This window comes from Idiotropiscis lumnitzeri, chromosome 11, assembly GCF_059441095.1.
Source record: "Idiotropiscis lumnitzeri isolate Australia: NSW breed Sydney's pygmy pipehorse chromosome 11, RoL_Ilum_1.0, whole genome shotgun sequence".
Taxonomy (NCBI): Eukaryota; Metazoa; Chordata; class Actinopteri; order Syngnathiformes; family Syngnathidae; genus Idiotropiscis; species Idiotropiscis lumnitzeri.
Genome location: NC_142401.1, coordinates 20,496,781 through 20,518,594, shown reverse-complemented (window position 1 = coordinate 20,518,594; position 21,814 = coordinate 20,496,781). Strand labels below are relative to the sequence as shown.

Below are 21,814 nucleotides of genomic sequence, written 5' to 3'. Positions count from 1 at the left end.
GAAGCTAATGTGTTAGCTTGCACTGCTGGCAGCCAGGTAGTTTGACTGAAAACCTGCCGTAGGATGGAGAACTTGCCCAGCTATTCATTACGGATACAGTCTTTGAGATATTTGTGGATGAGGAATGATAAAAAAAATAATAATGTGAGTACATTGTTAAATACTTAAATAAAGCAAGACCAAACTCAGTTTTGTCACCGCCTTGTTACTAAGAACTTATGCTAGCATGCATGCATGCTAAAACATAAGCTAGCATGCATGCTAAGATGAGGTATTTTTTCACATGCCTGCGCCCAATAATACGGTGCGTACTTTGTAAGTGTTAAACACAGATATAGCGCCCACAACGGAGGCTGTGCCCTTTCATATGGTGCACACTATTGTTGCGATAATACGGTAGTGTATTTTAAGTACTGTTCTTCACCAGTTTTTGACACTCCCCTCACATGACCAGAAACCTAATGTATGAATAAATTTAATGTCCACCATGAAATTTCCTCAATTTGTATATATTTATCCATTAGACTTTTTCTGTACTGTCCATCTGTGCATTTTTTTAATTGCAACAGTTTGATAAAGTAACAAATATCATTATTTATTGGAAATTTAAAAAAGCTTGATTTTGAAGTAATAGCAAAACAACATCCATAAATTAAGTTATTTCATATGTATCAAATTGATTGGAAAGGATTGATGTCATGTTGATTTACGTTTTTGACTCAATTAAGGCGACTTATAGCAGTGATAGTAACATGCTGCCCACGTTGGTATAATGGATGGATTTTATACCGTGTGTGCTTTTTGAAGACGGATAAATTCTTTGGAATTGTTATAAAGGCAACATCTGCTTGGACAAAAGACCATCAGTCAGAAGGTAGAGAAAAGAATATAGCTTTACTATAAAGAGGGCTTCGCTAGCAGAGGTTGCAACATCGCATCATACTCGCGTACATGGTGAATACGTTTTTTTTTTTTTATTGAGTAGATGTTTCTTACAAAAGCTGTTAATTGAGTGTCAAAACAAGCTTCAGACTCACTGCTCTGATAAACATAATGAAAAAAGATGCCCATATGATAATTAATTGTATAAAAGCCAACGAGCATAATAAACAATGAAGTTGCAAAAGTTCTATTCTTTGCAGCATTTAGAGATGAAGTCAAGCACAGCGTACAACAGCACATTGACATTTTTTCCCTTTTATAAAGGGTTAGGAGACAGTGAAAAGAGACACTGGGGTATGATTTCCGTTCAGAAAAAAAATTAGCACGACAAAAGGACAATGAACAGTAATATGCATGAATCTTTTTTGTTTGCCATACTTCCAGTTAGCATCTCCTTCCTATGAGCTATGGCTGTGGGGAGACCGAGCATTTTTTTTTTGACTAGCGGGTGAAGTTCAGTAAAATACAGAATTGGAATACAATGATAAAATACTTCTATCCATCCATCCATCCATCTTCTGTACCGCTTCTCCTCACTAGGGTCGCAGGGGGTGCTGGAGCCTATCCCAGCTATCTTCGGGCAGTAGGCGGGGGACACCCTGAACTAGTTGCCAGCCAATTGCAGGGCACACAGAGACGAACAACCATCCGCGCTCACACTCATACCTAGGGGCAATTTAGAGTGTTCTATCGGCCTGCCATGCATGTTTTTTTTGGAATGTGGGAGGAAACCGGAGTACCCGGAGGAAATCCACGCAAGCACGGGGAGAACATGCAAACTCCACACGGGATTGCCGGAACCGGGATCAAACCCACGCCCGATGCTGTCTCTCACTGTAAGGCCATCGTGCTAACCAGTCGGCCACCGTGCCGCAAAATAATTCTAAATTTGAACAAAAAAAAAAAAAATCTTCAAGAGTCACTTTCCAATACCTTGAAAATGTTTTTTAGTATTGTCTTGGGGACAACTTTTTCAATTACATCCAGTAAAGGTTTTCTCCACTATGGTTGATGGTATGGAAGTTGCCACAAGCAATTCCATGTGCCTCACAAGATTTTTAAAGGTTCAGATTCAAGTAGGGCTCCAGACTGCCCGAAATGATGGCATTTAACTCCTACAATTTTAGACAGTGCAAGTATATTTTTTTCTACTCACACCTGTGTAACCAGTTAATCTTCTGATATGTGTATTATTACTATTATTATTATTATTATTAGAGATTTTTAGTTTGCTAACAAATGTCTGCTAACATTTTTCCTAAAATTTCAGGTTAGGAGCCACCGTGCTCCTCGTAAAAAAGAAAGATAGTCTGGTGCCTTGCAGGTAATTTGCGTGATGCAGGGCAACAAACCTATCATATGAGAGTTAGAGTAGCACTGAAAAGGACGTTTTGGATTAAATTTTCCAGGCCTATATGCTGAATTTGTGCTACAAATGCATAACATTGCAGCGGCACTTCTAGTATAAAGAATTGAGCAACAGTTGTCATTTTTACAATATTAACTTAAAACCATTAATAAATAAATGGATGTATTTGTGACAATATATTACAATGCCAAAGCAACAGGTAACATTAAGTGGGGCATGAGTTTTGTTCCAGAGAGCAAATGTTAGTCAAAACTCCATAACAAGGGTGCCTGACAGACTAAATGCCTTTCGCATTTTCGGTACAAATTGGTGACTGTTATTTGTTTGTCAGATATAGCATTTGGGAAAAACATTTAAATATTTACAACAGTGTTTTTTTTTCTGGATGCAAATGTACATATGCCAAATAAATAGTAAACAGCAATATTTTTTTTTATACGTGGTTGGACATAAATCTGAATAACAAGAGCAACAATAATACAACATGGATACAAGAAGAGCAGCACACTGTCTAGACAAACATGACCCATTCTCATGTATGACAACATGATTCATTAGTTGTTTCCGAAAAGCCAGCTGCTAGAAAAATATATTGAACATGGTACACTTACTTACTTAATGAGTGTCATAAAGAACAGTGGGTACATTTTGGTTATTTCTCGCATAAAACAATAAATAGGACCAAAATGTTTACCTAACAATTATTCAATAAATGATTTCTTAATTATTGGTAATAATGAATTAATAGTATCCACAAAAAACAATAAATACTCATATAAACTAAATCTGTAAAATGAAACGTGAACTCCAGTTGTTATCTGAAGTAAAAATGTAAATCTATTGGATTTATTAGCACTACTCTCTTGTGCTAAATTTAATTGTGCTGAATGAATGTAGAAAGTCAACCATTCTAGTCCGAGTAACGCCATGACAAAGCAGTAATTAGAGGTGGGAATAGCAAGCATACATACGGTGCATGTGCCTGTTTCTCATTTATGTTTTCCTTCGAAAAAGAGCACCGAAACATTTATCATTTCCAAGTTGTGTCAAATTAATGTATTTCTTTGTTTCATGCTATATGTTTTGATCATTTCTATGCATATATAAAACTTTCTTCAGCATTCTGACTTGATTCTGTACTGTTTGAAAAATTGTTTGCCTTTATAAAAACCCTAAAAAGGAGGAATTGACACTTCTGTAAAAGAAAGATAGGTTCGGGTTAAATTTGGAGATGATTTTATAGATTGACATTTGATGCAAAGGTGACACAGGATTGTTTAAAAAGAACTTGGACTGACTGACACGTTTCTGTCAGACAGATTAGGCAAAAGACATGACCTTAGTGCCATTACTCCTCCATCGAGTCTTGCTATTTTTGACGGGCGAGACCATTATCGTACATTGACAATGCTACACATGTATTTGGAAATTGCGTGCAAAAAAAATAAAAAATCCACTCCAATTTGTCCGAATGAGTGTATGATGATTGTGACTACTTCAGTTTGCTGTCAGCACTTCACAGGACAGCAATTAACAAAGAATGCCTTATTTAGGGTGAGCAAGGATGCTACTATGCAAATATTGCAGTATACAATGCCATAAATCTGGAATGATGCCAACGCTTAAAAAGACTCCATTTTCTTTTCAGAGGTGAGGATATGGGAGCAAACTCGCTAACTGTGGTGAATACCGTTGCTTAAAACGAAACACAAACAGTGAAGAAGACATTTTGAACCTTCAGGATCTCAGATTCTGGCGCTCCATTCATGCCCTACAATGAAACTACATGCGTACATGATGTAATCTTTTTTTTTTTTTTAACTTTAGCTAAAAACAAATGGGGTACGGTACTTTGCTGATGTCAGCAATAAGAAAATACTTTTAAAAAAGTAGTCGGCTATAATAATATATACTATCTATTTACTCCATTATCACTCGTGATTATGAGATTATTCTGCTAAATAGATGTTGCCGTGTTGGTATGAAATTAGTCAAATAAAAAGTGAGTAAAAAAAAAAAAAACAAATGAGAAAAAAGTTCATCATCATGTACAAGGTGTACACTATTTCAGTAAACAAATGTGACAGCATCAGTCAGCATGCATATGAAAGACTAAATTTTGACTACTGGTGCTCTTGAAGCAAAAGTAACTCTTTGACACCTTCCAAGTTTTCTTTCGTTCAACAACTACCATGCTCCAAAATGATTTTTGTACAAATGGGATACATTAGCAACATACATTGTCAGAGCTGCTACAAGCAGATATGGCTTTTTTGTGGTTACCATATTGGACATCCGCACTACAACATTGGATTTGAGGTAAGAAAAGTATTTCTACCACAGTGGAAAAGGCAAAGTGATTATGAGCATGTGATTTATACCCTGCAAGTGGTATGAAAAAAAAAAGATGTGTATTCAGCAATATGAAACGGCATGGTAGCGGTGGTAGTGCATAGATGTACGGGGCACTAAATTACGTGCCAGGACTTTGTCCAGAATTCATTTCAAGATTTAACGAGACATCTACCGGCTGAGGAAATTTTTTAAAATCTTTCTTTGTGTATATATCAATATGATAAACATATCTGCTAGCATCCTGGTGAGTTTGACGGTTGTAGGCTGATATGTTGTAAGACCTCATTCTACTTCGACTGAAAATCGTGATAAAATAATGGAAAAAGTAAACAGAGCGCTTTTCTATGCCCTAAAATGCTGAAAGCTACCCCTAAGGCACACTGAAGTCTGTGTGGGTAAAGGGCAGGCTGAGCACAAAAATGAGCACTTGGACCAAATTTCTTCTCCATGGGAACAATTTCCAAGTTCTGGAAATTCAAAATAAAGGCATGACCTCTAATTCCTCTCCAGTATCATCTCACTTTACCCGCAGAGGAGAACCAACGCAGGTGTTTTACAGGCCCAGTTCGTGTCACATATTCATTTAGAGTTCTCATCAGCGTGTGTGTCAACAACACTTCAAAGCAGGTCGTGCAAGTGTGTCTCAAAAGTTGAGCGATGCAGCACTATGCCAGCGAGTAGATGGCATTGACTGGTGAGGTGGCCTCCGAGCTTTCGTTGCCTTCCGTCTCATCTTTGTCCTTCTTTACCGTGTACTGGCCGATGAATGAGCCATCCTCATTAAACTGCCCGTCGCCACCTTCGCCGTAGTCCACCAGGCTGTCATCGCTCTCCTTCACGTGGCCCTCCAGTGATGTTTGGCTACCTTGAAGAGGCTTGTTGTCCTCATCGCTGCTGCAAGTCAAACAAAAGTGGACTGTTATCTTTTTGTGAGGCCAGAAAGAGTAAGGAAGGTCATGTAACTCTTGAGGAATCAACTGAGAACTGGGCCCAGGCCATGGAAATACAATATCCAGTTGTTCCGTTCTTTAATATGATCACTGACAATTTTCAATACATTTTCCACATGCATGCTTGTGGCGTTATTACCTGTTTGCTATTTCTGTTAAAAAAAGTTTCGCTAACTATGGTTCGGTTATTTAGTGGGAAAAAAAGTTAAAAAGACAAACTACTTATATTTCCTAAATACAACGTTGAAGCAATGAGTGTCACAAACATGTCTGTTGTACTAGTGACTCTACGCTTGCTCTCTCTCCCTCTTTACCTATTAGGTTGTCTATCTCTCCACAAAAGATGCATTTTTTCAATAGATCAATATATATTATAATATATATGCACGCATATATGCACAGATATGTTTCACATATGTGTACCATTCAAGAATATAAAGCTATGCCGTCAACTGACAATCGGTGAGAGGCAAGATACAAAGTAGTCGGTAGTCAATTACAACGCACTATACTATATAGATTGATACTCAAAGGATTTATTTTATTCAATTAATTTAACATGCATGGTTTGGGAATGCAAGGTAGACCCGTAGAAGCCCCATGCAAGCATGGGAAGAACATGCAAACTCCACACAGAAAGTTCTGGGCCAAGATTCAAAGCCAGGACCTTTGAGAGTGCGGGAGACATGCTCAGCACATGCTCTGCTATGCTGCCCTTCGTGGGAACTCCCTCACCATAAATTCCACCACAATGTAATATTTTCACATCTGGTACTTCCTTGATCCGAAATGATTTATCTGCAACACTTTGTCTAATAGTGTCAGTTGGCATGCTTTATAAATAGCAACCAAACTCTAAAAGGTAGAAAACATTTCTTGACAAGAAATACAATTATGCAAAATATCTCATATAGACCAGCAGGTTCAGAACATGTTGACATAACTGAAGAGACAAATGTGAAAGTGATTTTCTTGACTTTAAAAATACCTTGATTTCAAGCTAAATATACATTTGCTTACTTATCCAAAGTCAATCACGCGTTCAGTCAAATGGCATAAAACACTTGAGAGACAAGCGCTTGTGTGTGCGTGCGTGTGCAAGGGCATGTGTGCATTATGTGTGTTTGCTTAGAGAATGGAAATGAAAGCTTTATATTGGCTTTTATGGATTGGATGACCTTTACTTGCTCAAAACTGCAAAGCCATAACAGATGGATGGGACTTCTACCAGATTGAACTTGACCATAAAGCAAACAATGCTTTAGTCAAACAAGCTGGCAAATCTTATTCACCCTAAATTCGGATTTCCTCATCATAAATCCATGGCATGCACTGTGCCAGGATAGAGGCCTTGGCAAAACCAAAGTACCTGTTCTTGTTTTGGTTCCTGTGAGGCATTGAGGAGTCATTTCAGCGTATGAGAGACAAGTTGTGATGAGAGGGCAAGAAAGGAGTGAAGAGTTAGCTTGAATGGAGAAAAGAATAGCTCTTTGCAAACACATGGGGCTGGACATGCTTCAGAGATTAGTCCACGGGTCTGACCACAGATGTGTGCTTGGGTCTGAATGTGATACTTATATGGCATTACCGTACACACAAGATTTCTCAAAGCATCAAACTAACACCCATCAGGTGATGATAAATGCTGCTTGTATACATTTCCCACATCACTGAGGAGGAACTTTAACTTAAATTTTGTGACATCAAACATAGCTCCCTATCATTCCCTGACAGACTTGCAGACTTCTATAGCAACGGGTTTTCAGCTAAGGTGAGATTTACGAGTATTAAAAAAAACAAACAAAAAAAACATAATAAAACATGTTTTATATGATTTATATTATACAAATATGACTATTATTATTTTTCTTCAGGATTATAAATAATTACAAAAAGGTACAGCTGGGTAAGTGTAGTTAGCATGCGACACAAAACATTTTTTTAGTCAAATTTTGGGGAAACAAGGCATTAGTCATTGTTCTTTTAGAAGAACGATGCTTCAGCCATCAGTGGAACCTGAAATGAGCAAAAGACATAACGTGACACAGCATACTACCACATGGAACACATTTGGTCTGATTCAAATATTTTTTAATATAATGTATAAGAGTTTATCTTCATCGGAGGATGTCAGAAAAAATTTCAGAAACCCTGCTAAGTTTAGTCCGTCTTCTTAGGTTGATGCTTGCAACTGTTACAGCAAAATTTGGGATTTACTGGACAATATGCTGTGACCATAGTTCCAATTTATTTGGAGCTAAAAACGTGTTCAAAACTAATCTCGAGCAAAGTGAAATTGTGTAGCACTGGCAAGAAACTTTCAATTCAAACAGAAGGTGCAGTATATGTTCTTTTAGAAGCATGTTCCATGCCACCCTTGGCCTATGTGCAGCTAGACTGGATGGCACTTGTCCTATGAAGCCGTGGCTGCCAGCTTTTGCTTCAAAGATCCTTAAACTCATAATTGGACAATCAAAAATTGTTTGGTCTTGGTGAAAATCTATGGTGAGCTATAGTATTAATTCATCCAACTTGGATTTTGTGTACTTGATTTTCGTAACTGATTTTGGACGTATGGTTTCATTGAATTTAAAATAGTGAATCCGCTGTCAATGAATTTAATTATTTAATTTAAACTTATTTTTGATTTTGTTGTATTTTTTGGTTAATTATAATACTTAATGTTTGTATTTTTAACACTGTCTTTTTTCCACCATTTGTTTTTTTGGTTCATGCTTTTTTTCAGAAATCAGAAATTAGAAACATTGTACTCAGTGCGCAACATGATTAGAGAGCTCCCTTCTCCAGTGCAATACAACAATGATTTTATTAAATATATAAATTAGATTATTTAAAGATTAAATAATTCAATAGAAATTTGTGATGTCTTTCAACTTTAGACTTTTCAACTTTTAATCGTGCTTTTACAGTGGCTGCAACCCTCTTTGGCCAGAGTAACTTTCTCTAATTGTAGTCCCCAAAGTGTGAAAAAACAACTTTGTGACCAAAATGGACTATATGCATGGTAGTTCATGACGTATTTCCAGTGGATTGATTTTGAGGCTTACAAGTTTTCAGTTTAGATTTACAGGGACGCCATCTGGACGAAAAAATAACTCCAATCTTTAAGGAAACACATAATTTACAATAACTTGATGCCATATATTTTAAAGTGTGTTGCAATCACTATTCGTTAGACTAGTGGCTATAAATTAGCACGCCTCCATATACAAGTGTGGAAATGATGCGGGCATAAAGTCCATTCTACTGTGGAGGGGCAAAAATTAACAAGTGTTAACACGACTCCAGGAAAGAGCCTCACAATTTCTATTGTATACCGTATTTTCCGGACTATAAGCCGCTACATTTTTCCTTTATTTTGAACTGTGCGGCTAATACAACAGTGCAGCATTTCTGTGGATTTTTCTTTGGGGCGCTCTATATAGTCAGAAAATAACCTAAATAAATCTTGATGTTTTTTTTCTCTTGGGTCTGTTCTGTTTTAATTGTTGCCATGTTAAAAGGCACTGTTTTAAGAATCTGTTTATGTACCTTTATGTGCATTCACAGCACAAAATCGTTCTGAACATGCAGTACACAACAATTTTTTTCAACATAGAAAACTGTGGCTTATAGTGTCCTGTATATTGTTTTTGTTTTGTTTTTTTTCCCAAGAGTTGCTGTGGCTAATATACAGGTGAGCCATATAGCCCCGGAAAAATATGGTATTAGAGGCTAACCAAATTAGATGTTTCAGACGAGCTTGCTTTACGGAAGAGAGTCCACTACTAAATCTGAAATGGTGATAAACTACAGCAGGTTCTGTTTGGTGACACTTACTGATAATCAAAGGATCCATCCGGGTCTTTGTGATCAACAGAATCCAAAGGAAGATCTTTTTTATCTCGGACTGAAAAAAAAAAAGAAGCAGAAACAGGTGTTACACTCTTGTTATATATTTCATATGTTTTTGACTATTTCAAAATCACTTGAAATATTTAGTTGAAGAATAGATTTGCGTGTGAAGGTAATTTTATTCAAACAATCATTCAGTATGTGTTACTTTGTCATCTGTTGACATATACAAGCATCTTTAGTACTGCTGCAATGATTTGGTCCTGATGGCCGTGTTGATTGCTTTTCTGTTATCTCACTCAGCACCACAAGGATGTTAGTTCAAAACTTTACATATAACATCACCACCTACCTAGACGACTTGCGAAACCAGTGATGCAACCACCATCTAGACATTATAGAAACTGCAAAACATTACAGTCATCTATAAAGATGTTTAAAAATAAATTTAAGTTCATTTCAATCATTGTTAACTGTAATACTCCAGAAAATGTGAATTGCAGCTGTTAACAGCAATCAATTATTAATAAAAAATTAAAACAAATATTTTTGCTCTTTTGAATGCTGAGAATCCAAAGCAGATTTTCATGGTACTGATTTTAAAACGGTTCATTATTAGTTGCTATAGTTCAGTTTTTTTATTAGACCTTTTGAGCCAATAAGGACATCATTGATGAACAATAATATCTTATATCTAACTGTTGAATTCAAAGACCCAACGTAAATATGGCAGAACATCTGGTGAGATTCTTATCCAGTTGACTGTAGCTAAATTTGGATGGATTTCTGGATTTGCATGTATACCATTATACTCAACAGGATTTAAAAACAAACAAACAAAAAAAATTATTCACTACCGGAGGGGAAATTCTTATTAGATTCAGTTGTTTAGGTTACACTGCATATATAAAGGACAAATCACCAATTCATGTCATAACTATACAATGGATGTTACAATTATTCAATCAAGGGAGAGTGATGATATTCAGTTATGCGGTTTATTGTTCAAAGGCACCTCAACAATGATCATCAACTAAAATGGCTTTTCTCAAAAAGCTAAGAGTGATTTGGCATTGGTGGTCCTTCTCAAACTAACAAGCCTTTAGTCTCCAAGCCAAGTCTTCTATTTTTATTGTGTTTAATTTTGTCTGCGGTGGCTCACCTGGACTCTCTTGATGAGAAGCAACGCAGTAAATTGATGGATGGATGTTAAAATAATTGAATCATTCTCAAGATCCATTAATAGATATACAGAAGTTAGAGTAGAGTTTTTGTAACAAATGCCATTGGGCTATGGTTGGACAAGTATGACTCAGTCAGTCTGGAACATTCGGTATAGTAGCGTTTCCTAATGGAAAAGATACCTGCCTCGCACTTTAGCCATACATCTACTATGTGAACAAAGAAAGTGCAACTCAGCCTCAAAATCTAGTGACTTGTCTAGGTTGTGGCTAGCAATACAATTTGTGATTCGAGTGGACGTGGAAATGGAATCAGCAAATAATAATTTGCAGACTTGCATAAGAACTAATCTTGGAATTTTGTTATGGTCAGACAAGAAAGTGACAAGGAACTCTGTACGTGTGTGGGGTGTGTGCATGCGTGGTGTGGAGGTGCACTGCCTTTGAACAAGGTGGCCTCTGGGAATAATTAGCCAGGTAATGAGCATTAAATGCAACTGTTAACAAGAACAGTCATTAAATTCCATCCTGACAGTGTATGAACACCTCTGTCATTACATTAGTACCTTTCACTTTGACGCAAAGAAACAAATCCATTTAGTCCGGAGGACAACTTAACTCAAGATAGCTCACACCTGGTCCCAGCCAATTAGGATATTTTTATGGCACAGATGCTCAAAAACCAAACCAAGTTCTTCAATTGGCCTCAGTACGACGAGGTACCCTGGTCACACATCCAACCATCCATTTTCTAAAACACTTATCCTCACCAGGGTCGCAGGGGGTGCTGGAGCCTCTCCCATCTGTCTTCGGGCAGTAGGCGGGGGACACCCTGAACTGGTTGCCAGCGAATCACAGGACACACAAAGACAAACCAACCATCCGCACTCACACTCATTACTCGGGACAATTTAGAATGTTCAATCAACCTGCCATGCATGTTTTTAGAATGTGGGAGGAAACCAGAGTACCCAGAGAAAACCCACACAAGCACCGGGAGAACATCTAAACTCAACACTGGAAGGCCGGAGTCGAACCCACGATCTACGCATTGTGTGGCCAGCGTGCTCACCAGTCGGGTCACTAGGTTGCCCAGGTTGGATAACCTGGCAGTTTATTTTAGTTTTTAGTTTTAATTATAGAATTGGCCGAGACGTGCTAACCAGGGCCACCGTGCCATCCTCCATTAGACATTTTTTTTTTTCATTTAAATCAACATTCACATTTTTCCTATTTAGACAAAGGTTGAGCCATTTTGTTTTGCATAATGTTCCCTTACTGTACCTAATGCAAACTTAATTGTGACCTTAAAACCAAGGAACCATACCAAAGTGGGATTTTTGGCACACGGTTACACCCCTTTCTCAGCACCACATTTAAGTCCTACCTGGATATTTGCCTCCACGACTCCTTTTGATGAAGCAGACAATAAGAAGGATCAGTATGATGAGGGCAATGGCGCACATCAAGCCGATGAACCAGCCTTGAGTTGCAATGTCGACCTGGTCAATGTAGGCTGGACACGTGCACATAGGACAAGACACACACGCAGACACACATGCACCGAGTGGGGCAGGAGAAGAGAAGTGAAGACAATGTCAGTTTTTCTTTTCAGTTCAGAGTACAGGGCAGTCTGTTAAAAATTTCACCTCAAAATCCTTGTCACGTTATAATTATCAGGCATGCAGGAAGGTGTCATTGGCCCTCATTTACTAAAAGAATGCATAGAAATGTTTGTACTCTGCGCACAAGTTGAGCATATTCAGAAAATAACCATCGGTTTTCAATCTCCTTTCTTGTAATTTCTTTTCATTTGTGGGTGGCATTTGTCGATGATTACATTTATACAGGTCGGAGTTACGACACAATTACCAGCAGGGATGTGTGTAGGATCTTTTGCATGGTCATTTGTCAACTACTAATGTCAGGAAATTCTTGTAGCCTGCATGTTTACTTGATTCGTACCAAAACTTTAACCAAGAAATGAGAGCTGTTCACCAGCTTTTGCGGGTGCGATGAGCGTAAACTCAAGCACTCAGCTCATTGAGTGGCAACACACAGACAGTGGTAGATTCCTTCATCCCGTAAAACATAAGACGGCTTGAACTGAAAGAGAGCGAAAGTGATGGGAAGTGTCTCACATTTAGGACATTTGTCAATTCTTCACTTACTGATTACCATTAAAATGATTATTAGTGTTAATTGAAATGACTGTACTGGGAGTACATTGTGCATTGTGGGTTAAAAGATTCTTTTTTTTTTTTTTACATATGTTCAGTATCAGATCATTATTTGCGTGTACAGATGATCTGAGGCTGTTCTAAAATTGTTAGCAGTCCGAAGATATTGATAAATGACACATTTGTGCATCAAATATGCGTATGCACATTTTGCACACAAATTAGTGTGTATGCATGGTTAGTACATGAGGGCCACTAAGAATAAAGTGTCAAATCATTTCCTTTTAAAAAAATCATAGTGACAAGACAATATAAAGAGCGATAGTGCCTTAAGTATACAGTAATATGTCATAAAGAAAACACCTCATTTGGTTGTCACCATCTATGGAACCATACAATAGAGAAAGTCTTATAGGTAGAAAAACATCACGTTATTCCCATAACATTGTCAATCTGTTGATTTGATCCAACAAATTCTGAATTGTGCACAAATAAGAGAACAAGCTTGACACGAAAAAAGGAAACCACCTTCCATTAGTGAAATGTCACAATAAAATCAAGTGCATTAAATGTGCTGTGCTTAAATTGACATGATCAAAATCCAGTAAAAGGTGTGATTGAACATGACCAGATTAATAATGCCGTTTCACCAAGCATACTTTTTAGGCTATTCAAACTACAATGCAGTGAAAAAGTATTTGCACTTTTCTCTAACCCCTACATTTTCTTTTTCCCCACTTTAACGGTTAAGATCATCAAACAAATGTATATATAAGTCACATCTACCAAGTAAATATAAAATGAAGTTTTTAATTGGTGGTTTTAACTATTAAAGAAAAAAAAAGTTCATAGTCACTGACCAAAACCAAGTCTGATAACCTCCAGATCTTTAAAATCAAGAAACCACTTAGACACAATCTCTATAACAAAACAGTCAGCCAAAATATCTCAAAAAGCTGAACCAAAATGTGATATTCAGGTACAAGTCCTTCCTGTACTCAAAAGACAAAGATTCTTTGTGAATAGAACATGCACAGGAGTGTTGCTCCAAGTACAAGTATTGTACCATGAATTTTATAACATAATTCCCAAAAACTGATAACTGGCGGTAAATCAATAAATAAATAAATCAGCGACAACGTAGTAGGGTCACCTAGCAAGAAAAAAAAGACAAGACAGATTTACTTCCATAGGCAAGCAAGGTTTGAAACAGTTACATCAAGTCCATGCCGCACTCACCGGGATTGTAAAAGTTGACTTTTTGAAGGTATTGTTATTTTTCTTCTGAATCTGAAGAACTTTCTGGCTGTATATAAATACCTGTTGGTTGATTTCATGTTGACATTCCTCAGAATACTCCATGACAATATGAAAACAACAACGATGTGGCATACCACTCATGAGCAGCCGGTGGCTGCAAGGGAAACGTTATGTCACAGACGCTCCTAACATGGCAACTTGCAGTAAAATTAACCTGGGGGATTGCGGGCACGCCGTTTTGACCAATACATGATGAGTCAAAAGGTCAGGAAAAAAGACAGGAAAGGAAAGCAGATATTTATGAAACTTTGCAATGATGCTCCATTTCCCCTTCAATACCTCGAAATGGGTTGTCGGAGGTACACTTTAATGACAACAATGGTCCATCAGTTGTATGTTACAGTACATAATCAAATCACTAGGTGTCAATCCTCCATTCTGCAAGTTTTACCAGTATTAGTGGTTTGGAGGTCCAACTTTAAATAATCAATGAGAGTTTATACGACCTAAAGGCTGAAAAAATAAAAAACAAATCTTTTGGGGCCCGACTACTTTTATACAGTACTGCATATCAATAAAATTCTCAGTATGTGAATAAAATGTTACATGTTTCGTGTTATTATTCGTGTTACTGAATGCATGTAAAGGTAGTCTGTGTTCATGAATCAACAATAAGGAAGAGCCTAACAGATTTCCAAGGCGAAAACCAGAACATAATTGCTTGTACTTCTTAAAACATCTGGATGAATCTCAATTCGGGACGATATTCTATGGTGCGACAAGATATAAGTTACATTTTTGGGGAAGGTGTGAGTCTCATTACATCATTTGTGGATGTAAAAGACAGCATTAAAAAAAAGATTATAGCAACAAACATGGCGGCAGTAGTGTGACGGTCTGTGACTGCTTTGCTAATTCAGGACCTGGGTGACTTGCTCTGATTGATGGAACCATTTTGCTCTTTACCAGAATATCCTGAGAGACAATGTTCGACTTTTCATTTTTTACCTCAAGCTGAAGAGCGCTTGGTTCTGCAGCTGGACAACGATCCAAAAGCCACCAGCATGTCAACGGTTGATCGCCTTATGAAACCCAAATTTAAGGTTTTGAAGTGGCGCACTCAAAAACAAGTATGCTTAAAAAGGCAGTTCATGCTTGAAAACCCTCCGGTGTTGCTGAAATAAAATAATTCTGCGATGAAGAGTGAGCCGAAATGTCTCCACAGTGATGCGAAAGACTTATTGCCAGTAAAAAAACATTTGATTTTAGTTGTTGCTGTTGAGAGTGGCCCAACAATTTATTAGGTTTAGGGGGCAAGTACTTTCCCAACACTGGGAACTTTGAATAGTTTTTTTTCCCCGTACTTGACTTATCTTTGTATGCTATATACATGTTTGATGATCTTAAACATTAAAATTGGGTAACTATCCAAAAAAGAAACATTTTAAAACAGGGCAAACATTCAGTTCAGATATCAAGGTCTAAAGCGTTCCCACATAACTGTCCATTCTTTTAAAATGCTGACTTTTACACCCATTTATAAAATGACCACATTAAAAGAGAAGGATTAGGTCTGGCACTTGGAAACCACTTCATCCTTGCAACCAGTGTAGCCCATGTGCCTGCCAATCCGACTCCACCAGGCCAGGTGTGGTCTCACCTGCTTTGGTCTCAAAGGTGACAGATTTGCTGGTGACGCTGCTGAGTTCATGGGAGTAAACCCTCAGATGATACTTGGCACCCGCAATCAAATCGGCCACCGTAATGGGGGGTTGTTGTGTCACTGGTACAGTTTTCATTGTCTTGTCGCCTTGGAGACACAAGAAAGGGCCAATCATCCTCTAGGGGGGGTGGCGTTACGTTTATCACTTCGGCCTACTGTTACGCTTTTAAAATGACCAAGCATCATCAAGACTGATTTATGACAGAATTATGTCAGGGATTTCAAACCGTGCGATGCACGTCATCATTATCGTCGATGCTGATTTGCCTCTGCAATACGTGAACACATAAGATAAGATGATAGTGTGTTTTTGAAACTTCTAATCCTTGCAGCCAGTGAGTAATGGTCATTTTAACGGTCACCTTCTTGTAGCAGCATATTTGATCCGAAAGGCACTATTTTCCAGAGAAAATCACAAAAGGGCAAGGAATTGGAGCCGGTGTTCAACAAAGCAAAAGATCAGAATTGATTCATCCAAAGTGCATCCTCTCATTGTTTCCAACAGAGGGAATTGGAACAGTCAAAGCCCTCAATTTTGGAAACGGTATCATTCCAGTTAAAAACTAGAACTTGGATAATACTAGAGCATGACACTGAGGAGGGAGTGAAAGAGAGAAGGCAACACAAGGTGGTGATGTCATGCTCCATGCTTTCAACCATTTCCAACAGCTCCTCTCCATACCAATCCATCAGCAAAAAAAAAAAACAAGACAAACAAACAGTAAAACAAGAAAAAACATGCTACGCCTCTATCTGATCCTCAAATTCCAATTGGAAGGTAGGTATTACCAATCAATACACCCTTGTAATATAGGAGTAACATTTAATATTTCTTATTCATTGTTAGATAGATCTTTATCTTATCTTGTTTTAAACCTTTTTTTTTTACCAGATAAAAATATTTGTACAATATGTGCGTATAGCGGATGCATTCAATGTAGGAATCCATTTTTGCACACACCCGTACGTACCCTGTGAAAATAATTTATGCCAACACGAAAAAATACGCAATTAGAAAAAACAATTAGATTATGGAGAAATTTTGAAAATGTTGATTATGGAGTAATTTCGTTTTGTTAGAAAAATGGCAGGCTTGCTCATTTCAGTCAAATGGATTTATTTTAGTATACAGACACCTGTCCGTAAAACTGGGCGTAACACTATAGAACCAGGACAAATGTAGGCTTTTCTATATGATTATTGTATGTACAACTTATTGTGTATGCGTGCGTGTGTGTGTGCGTGCGTCTGCGTGGGGGGGTGTGAATGAGTTCGCTGTCAGGGGGCTTGTTTTTTTTTTTTGTTCTCTCTTTGTTAAAATTGCAAAAACGGATAAGTATACGTGACTGATTGTGCTCTTTGTCATTGCGGTTTTGGAAAATAATAAAAAAAGACGTGGAAAAAAAAAATGTAGGCTACCGTGTTTGGGACCATGATGTCCCTCACAGAGCGTCACGATTCACAGCGCTGCCACTCAGTAGACTGCGGCGGGCATAAAAATGAGCGCATTCTCATTAGCGTGTTTATGAATTTAATAGACACGCTACGCCTCGCTGGGCGTTCTGGCTGACCACCCCCGGAGCATCTCGCAATTTGGTGGTACAAACTACCCAATTTTTTAGACTACCGAAAACCAGGTCTAAATGGTTGTGCAGATAGTGTAACACTCTGGTAAAGAATGCTAGTAGAGTGTCAGACAATAAGGGCCACTCCCTTGTTGAGCGTCAATACTTTTAGAGACGACCTTGAAGCACAAATGATGGCTGGGCAGTTGGTGGGGTGGGGTGGGGAAAACCCATTAGATCAGTCTCGTTTTACGCACACTTAGCCCCCACCCCTTCCCATCCCCCACACCCTCTGTTTCTTAGGCTGTTCACAATCTAACATCATTAAAAATTAAAGACATGGCCAGCGTACATCAAAAATACATATCCACTTTCATGCATGATAGAGGGTCAAAGTCTTGTTGAATTGGTAAAAAGCAACAACAGAACTTCTGTAGAGTGTCTACAAAATATATTGACAGCTTTCACTTTTTATGTTACAACCATACACTAATGGCTTCAAATAATTCATCTCTCATTCAAAACACAATAAATCATGAAGACTAAGGGAAGAAAATAACTTTCTTCTCACCTTCCTCTTAAAACCTGTATTCTCTTTTCAAATGATGTAAATCACTGTGCTGTTTAAGACCTTTGATGCTGCGGAATAATTTTGATACCCGCATCTTTGCTTTTATGCACTCTGAGGTCTGCAGAGAATTCTTTTGATATTATGGCTTGGTTTGTGTTCTGACACTCAAGGGTTCTATTTTCAAGGACTGGGGTGGGATGCTTATTTTTGAGTGATTGCAAAGATTACTGTGCGTGTTTGCGTGGGGGAGTGGCAGAAGTCGATCTGATTTTAGGCCTGTGGCTAAGTGCCAACACTGGTTAGACAGCCAGTTAGGGCGGCCAAGGTTAGTCGGCTAATCATGACAACATCACCAATCAAAATCGTTTGCAATAAATTTCAATAGTTGACGCAACATTTGGCACTGTTTTTCTCTGGAAACTGCCTCATCTCCCACTGGCGGTATGCCTGCCTGCAACGCACATGCCTAGTAGTGGTCATCCGGGTCATCTGTGATGTAAAACAGAAGCATTGTGTGTAATTGAGTTTCATGGCTAACCCCATGTTAGCATGAGCAACAGAGACCGGATGTCCGGATGCATTTCACCAAATGCCTAAATACGATGAACCTCCCTTCCATAGCAGCACGGCGGTGATAAACGAGCATCTAAAAAGGAAATACGTTGTGGCTGAGGGCCAATTTTGTTTCCGATTTCATAGGAACAGTTGCGTTTGCAAGCGAGCTGTAGTTAGCACACACAGGCTAGGGTGAGTGTCTGATGGAACGCTATGTCCTGTTGCGGTACCCTAACATGTTGCATCTACCATAGATTATGGTGGCATTAATCAGCTAACTCACCTTTATTAAAAACAAAAAACTGTTTTTGTACACCCATGGTTGACATTGAATAGCAAGAGCACATACGCTAACACATGGTCGCTAGCGACCACGCATAGTGCGTTGCGATTATGACATATCATCACTCAAAATAACACCAAATGAGCTGCTTGCACCAGCATTATGCAGCAATTTACATAAGATCCGATTCGTTGACTAATCACCAACAGTCGTCGCAATTCGTCGATGAGCAAAATAATCGTTTGTGGCAGCCTTACAGCCAGTCTAATGTTGGTGATTTTGCATTCGGCCCAGGCAGACATTAGATTTGTGTTAGGCAGCCCTTGCTACAGGATGCAATGGAGCTCAATTTCAATCTCTTGGAAAACAATGTGATATGTAAGGGCATGAGATATGGAAATGTTTTATTTTCTAAATATTCTAAACAGTTCTACACTTATTTTTTTAAAAACCTGATTAATGTTTTGTGCCAGCAAAACTTTGAGGTAACTTTGAGGTAAATTTTCAGCGATTCTATTATATGGCCCAAACATAACGGAAAAAGTGAAGGGGTGAATACTTTTTTTATAGACACTATAGGAACATGCAAGGATATCCAATCTCAACAAGCTCTTTGATTCCATAAAAAGAGTGGTGTTTAGCAAAAGCAGACTCAAAACTTGCGGTGTTCAACAAAAGCAGACTCAAAACTTGCACAAGACAAAATTAAAACAAAAGTATCTGTGCAATTCTGGCCTTGAAGAAAGAAAGTCACAAAAGCGAATGAGAAAAGATGAGCCATGTCACTTATTCACTATGCACTGCACAAGATGCTGAACGCTGAAGGTCAATGAAAGAGGACTAAAATAGAAATGCATGCAGACTGTGCCAGGATAAAACATCTGCTTTTAAACATCTTGAAGACAAAGTCACATTTTTTAATGGTTTGTAAGAACAAACAACAACAACGATGTACAGCAAGTCCAACAACGAGGGCTAAATTATCCTACCTATTGTATCCGACCAACTGGATGTTTTCTGTGGTTGAGTTTTGATACAGGAGTCTATTTGATTTTATTTTATCTATATACTACGGTAATATCTATCTATCTATCTATACACAGTATATGATATACAAAATTTAAATTAAATTAATTAAATTTAAAGCATGAAAAAAAAAACACATTCACTTTTTAGTGAAAATGACATTGAACAATTGTTGGGCATATTATTTGTATGTTAATGTGATATAATCCCCTTCAGAAGTTATTTGGTGCTGCTGCTGTTATTGTTTGTTCTTCGGCCACTTGGGGCAAAGGAAACGGAAAAAAAGAATAATCTGTACTAGAGATAATAATGGAGACATTTTAGTTCAGTAATTCTGTACTGCAATCTTATTTTTAAAGACGTCTGACTAACTCGTCGCTATGTGGTCTCCTCGAACCTAACTATTGTAACTAACTGGTAATTAACCAAACAGTATAAACCTTTTTTTTAAATATGTTGCCATAAAAATCGACTATAGTATGCTTAGAACTTCAACAATATGTTCTGGCCTGAAATGACAAATACCTAATTCTAATTTGGTTAATAGCTCACAAATGGCATTGTCTTTGGTGGGCTCAAGCTTTATAACTTCATAAAGTAACGGGCTTGATCTGGATTCTTACTGTCCAGTGTGAACTCTAGCACAAACTCGCTGCTGCCGGCCGGGAAGTTGTGTTTCCAGCTGACGTTAGCGTAGTTACTGTTATGCTCCACCGTCAGATTCCAGATCTCTCGCCCATGGGCCACTGCACAATGAGTGTTAGAGGTAAAGGGTCAAAGGTCAGTCATGGCACAGATCCAAATCCTCAGTTTCGAGGAATGGAGTGAATTTACAATTCAGTCCTATGCATTGTGCTACCACTACGGAGGTTTTTCAATCAAGATAGACAGGTCCACTCTAATCCAAGAGTAAATTCAGTATTTATGGATTGAAAATTCATCCATAATGTCATAAAATTTCAGACAATTTCTCAATCCATTAAACAAATTGCAATATTTACTTCTGAGTTTAGAGTGGACATTGGAGTGAAAAAAGATAACTCAGACATTGAGGGTGTGCAGCTCAAAACAATCATTCACACTCCTTGACCACATGAATGTATTTCTGGCTTCATTACAATACATTGGGTGTAGTTTTCTATTTTGATTGCTATGTAACTCTGATGTCTACTGTTTTTTTAAGGTGAGAGAGGACAGTTCACTTCACATACAGTATCAACAGTGTAACCTTTAAAGTCAAACACATTTAAACACTGTAAATGTTTTTGTTTTTTGTTCCAGAATTTGACTCTTCAGCAATATTATTTAAAAATCCATAACCCCTGGTAAAAATTGTGGAAGCATCACTAATGGGAAGGCACCCATTTGGCTCTAAAAAACACGAGAAGATATAGCAAGAAAGATAATTGCTGCAGTCAGGACAAATATGCAATCACTCAATTCTGAGAAAAAAATTGCTGGTAAACAGCTTGGAATTTTCAGTTCTAAAACCAACACGTCCATCAGATTGAAGTGAAATAAGAGTGCTCATAGGCTGGAGAGCTGCTGCACCGAGTGGACTGACATAAATCATAGCTCCAAAACTAGAGATGACAGTTTTTAATTATTAAACTTCTTTAAGAAGGTAAAACATTGCGGTTTGGTGCAAAAGATGTTGGTTGTTCACAGTCAACAGTGTCTAAAATCTTGATCAAGTGCAAACGAAATTTATAGGTTGTAAAAGGGAAGCGACCTGGGAGACCAAGAAATGCTTCAGGTGTCAGGACAGAAAATGTAAAGCAATATGCCTCGAAAATAGAAAATGCGCAACAAAACAATTGAGGTAGAAAAATACATTTCCCATTTCCCTTTCCCTTGATATGCTCAAAACATTTGTGACTAATGATAATAATTTTCGTTCTTACTGTTTTGGGGAGTTCTTTTAGCCAGAAGTGTGGTGTTTTGAATAAAAAAAAATCACTGATATTCCATCTTTCTAAAATTGCATTTAAATGATCCT

At 37.9% G+C, this 21,814-nt stretch overlaps 1 protein-coding gene across 15 annotated transcripts in view; it reads right to left on the bottom strand.

Annotated features, from left to right (window-relative positions):
• Positions 1–875: 875 nt before the first annotated feature.
• The window catches only part of nfasca (neurofascin homolog (chicken) a), a 114,814-nt gene continuing 93,875 nt past the window's right edge, over positions 876–21,814 (bottom strand). For 7 of the 15 annotated variants that reach the window (XM_088309514.1, XM_088309512.1, XM_088309515.1 and 4 more), the window contains 5 exons: positions 20,439–20,561; positions 15,753–15,902; positions 12,040–12,168; positions 9,457–9,526; positions 876–5,560 (listed from right to left, as the gene is read on the bottom strand). In XM_088309514.1, the coding sequence (XP_088165640.1) occupies positions 5,332–5,560; positions 9,457–9,526; positions 12,040–12,168; positions 15,753–15,902; positions 20,439–20,561 (701 nt within the window). In that variant the 3' untranslated portion in view covers positions 876–5,331. Of the gene's footprint in view, positions 5,561–9,456; positions 9,527–9,823; positions 9,876–12,039; positions 12,169–15,752; positions 15,903–20,438; positions 20,562–21,814 lie in introns of all 15 variants that reach the window. The other 8 variants (XM_088309520.1, XM_088309524.1, XM_088309525.1 and 5 more) reach the window with 3 other exon arrangements.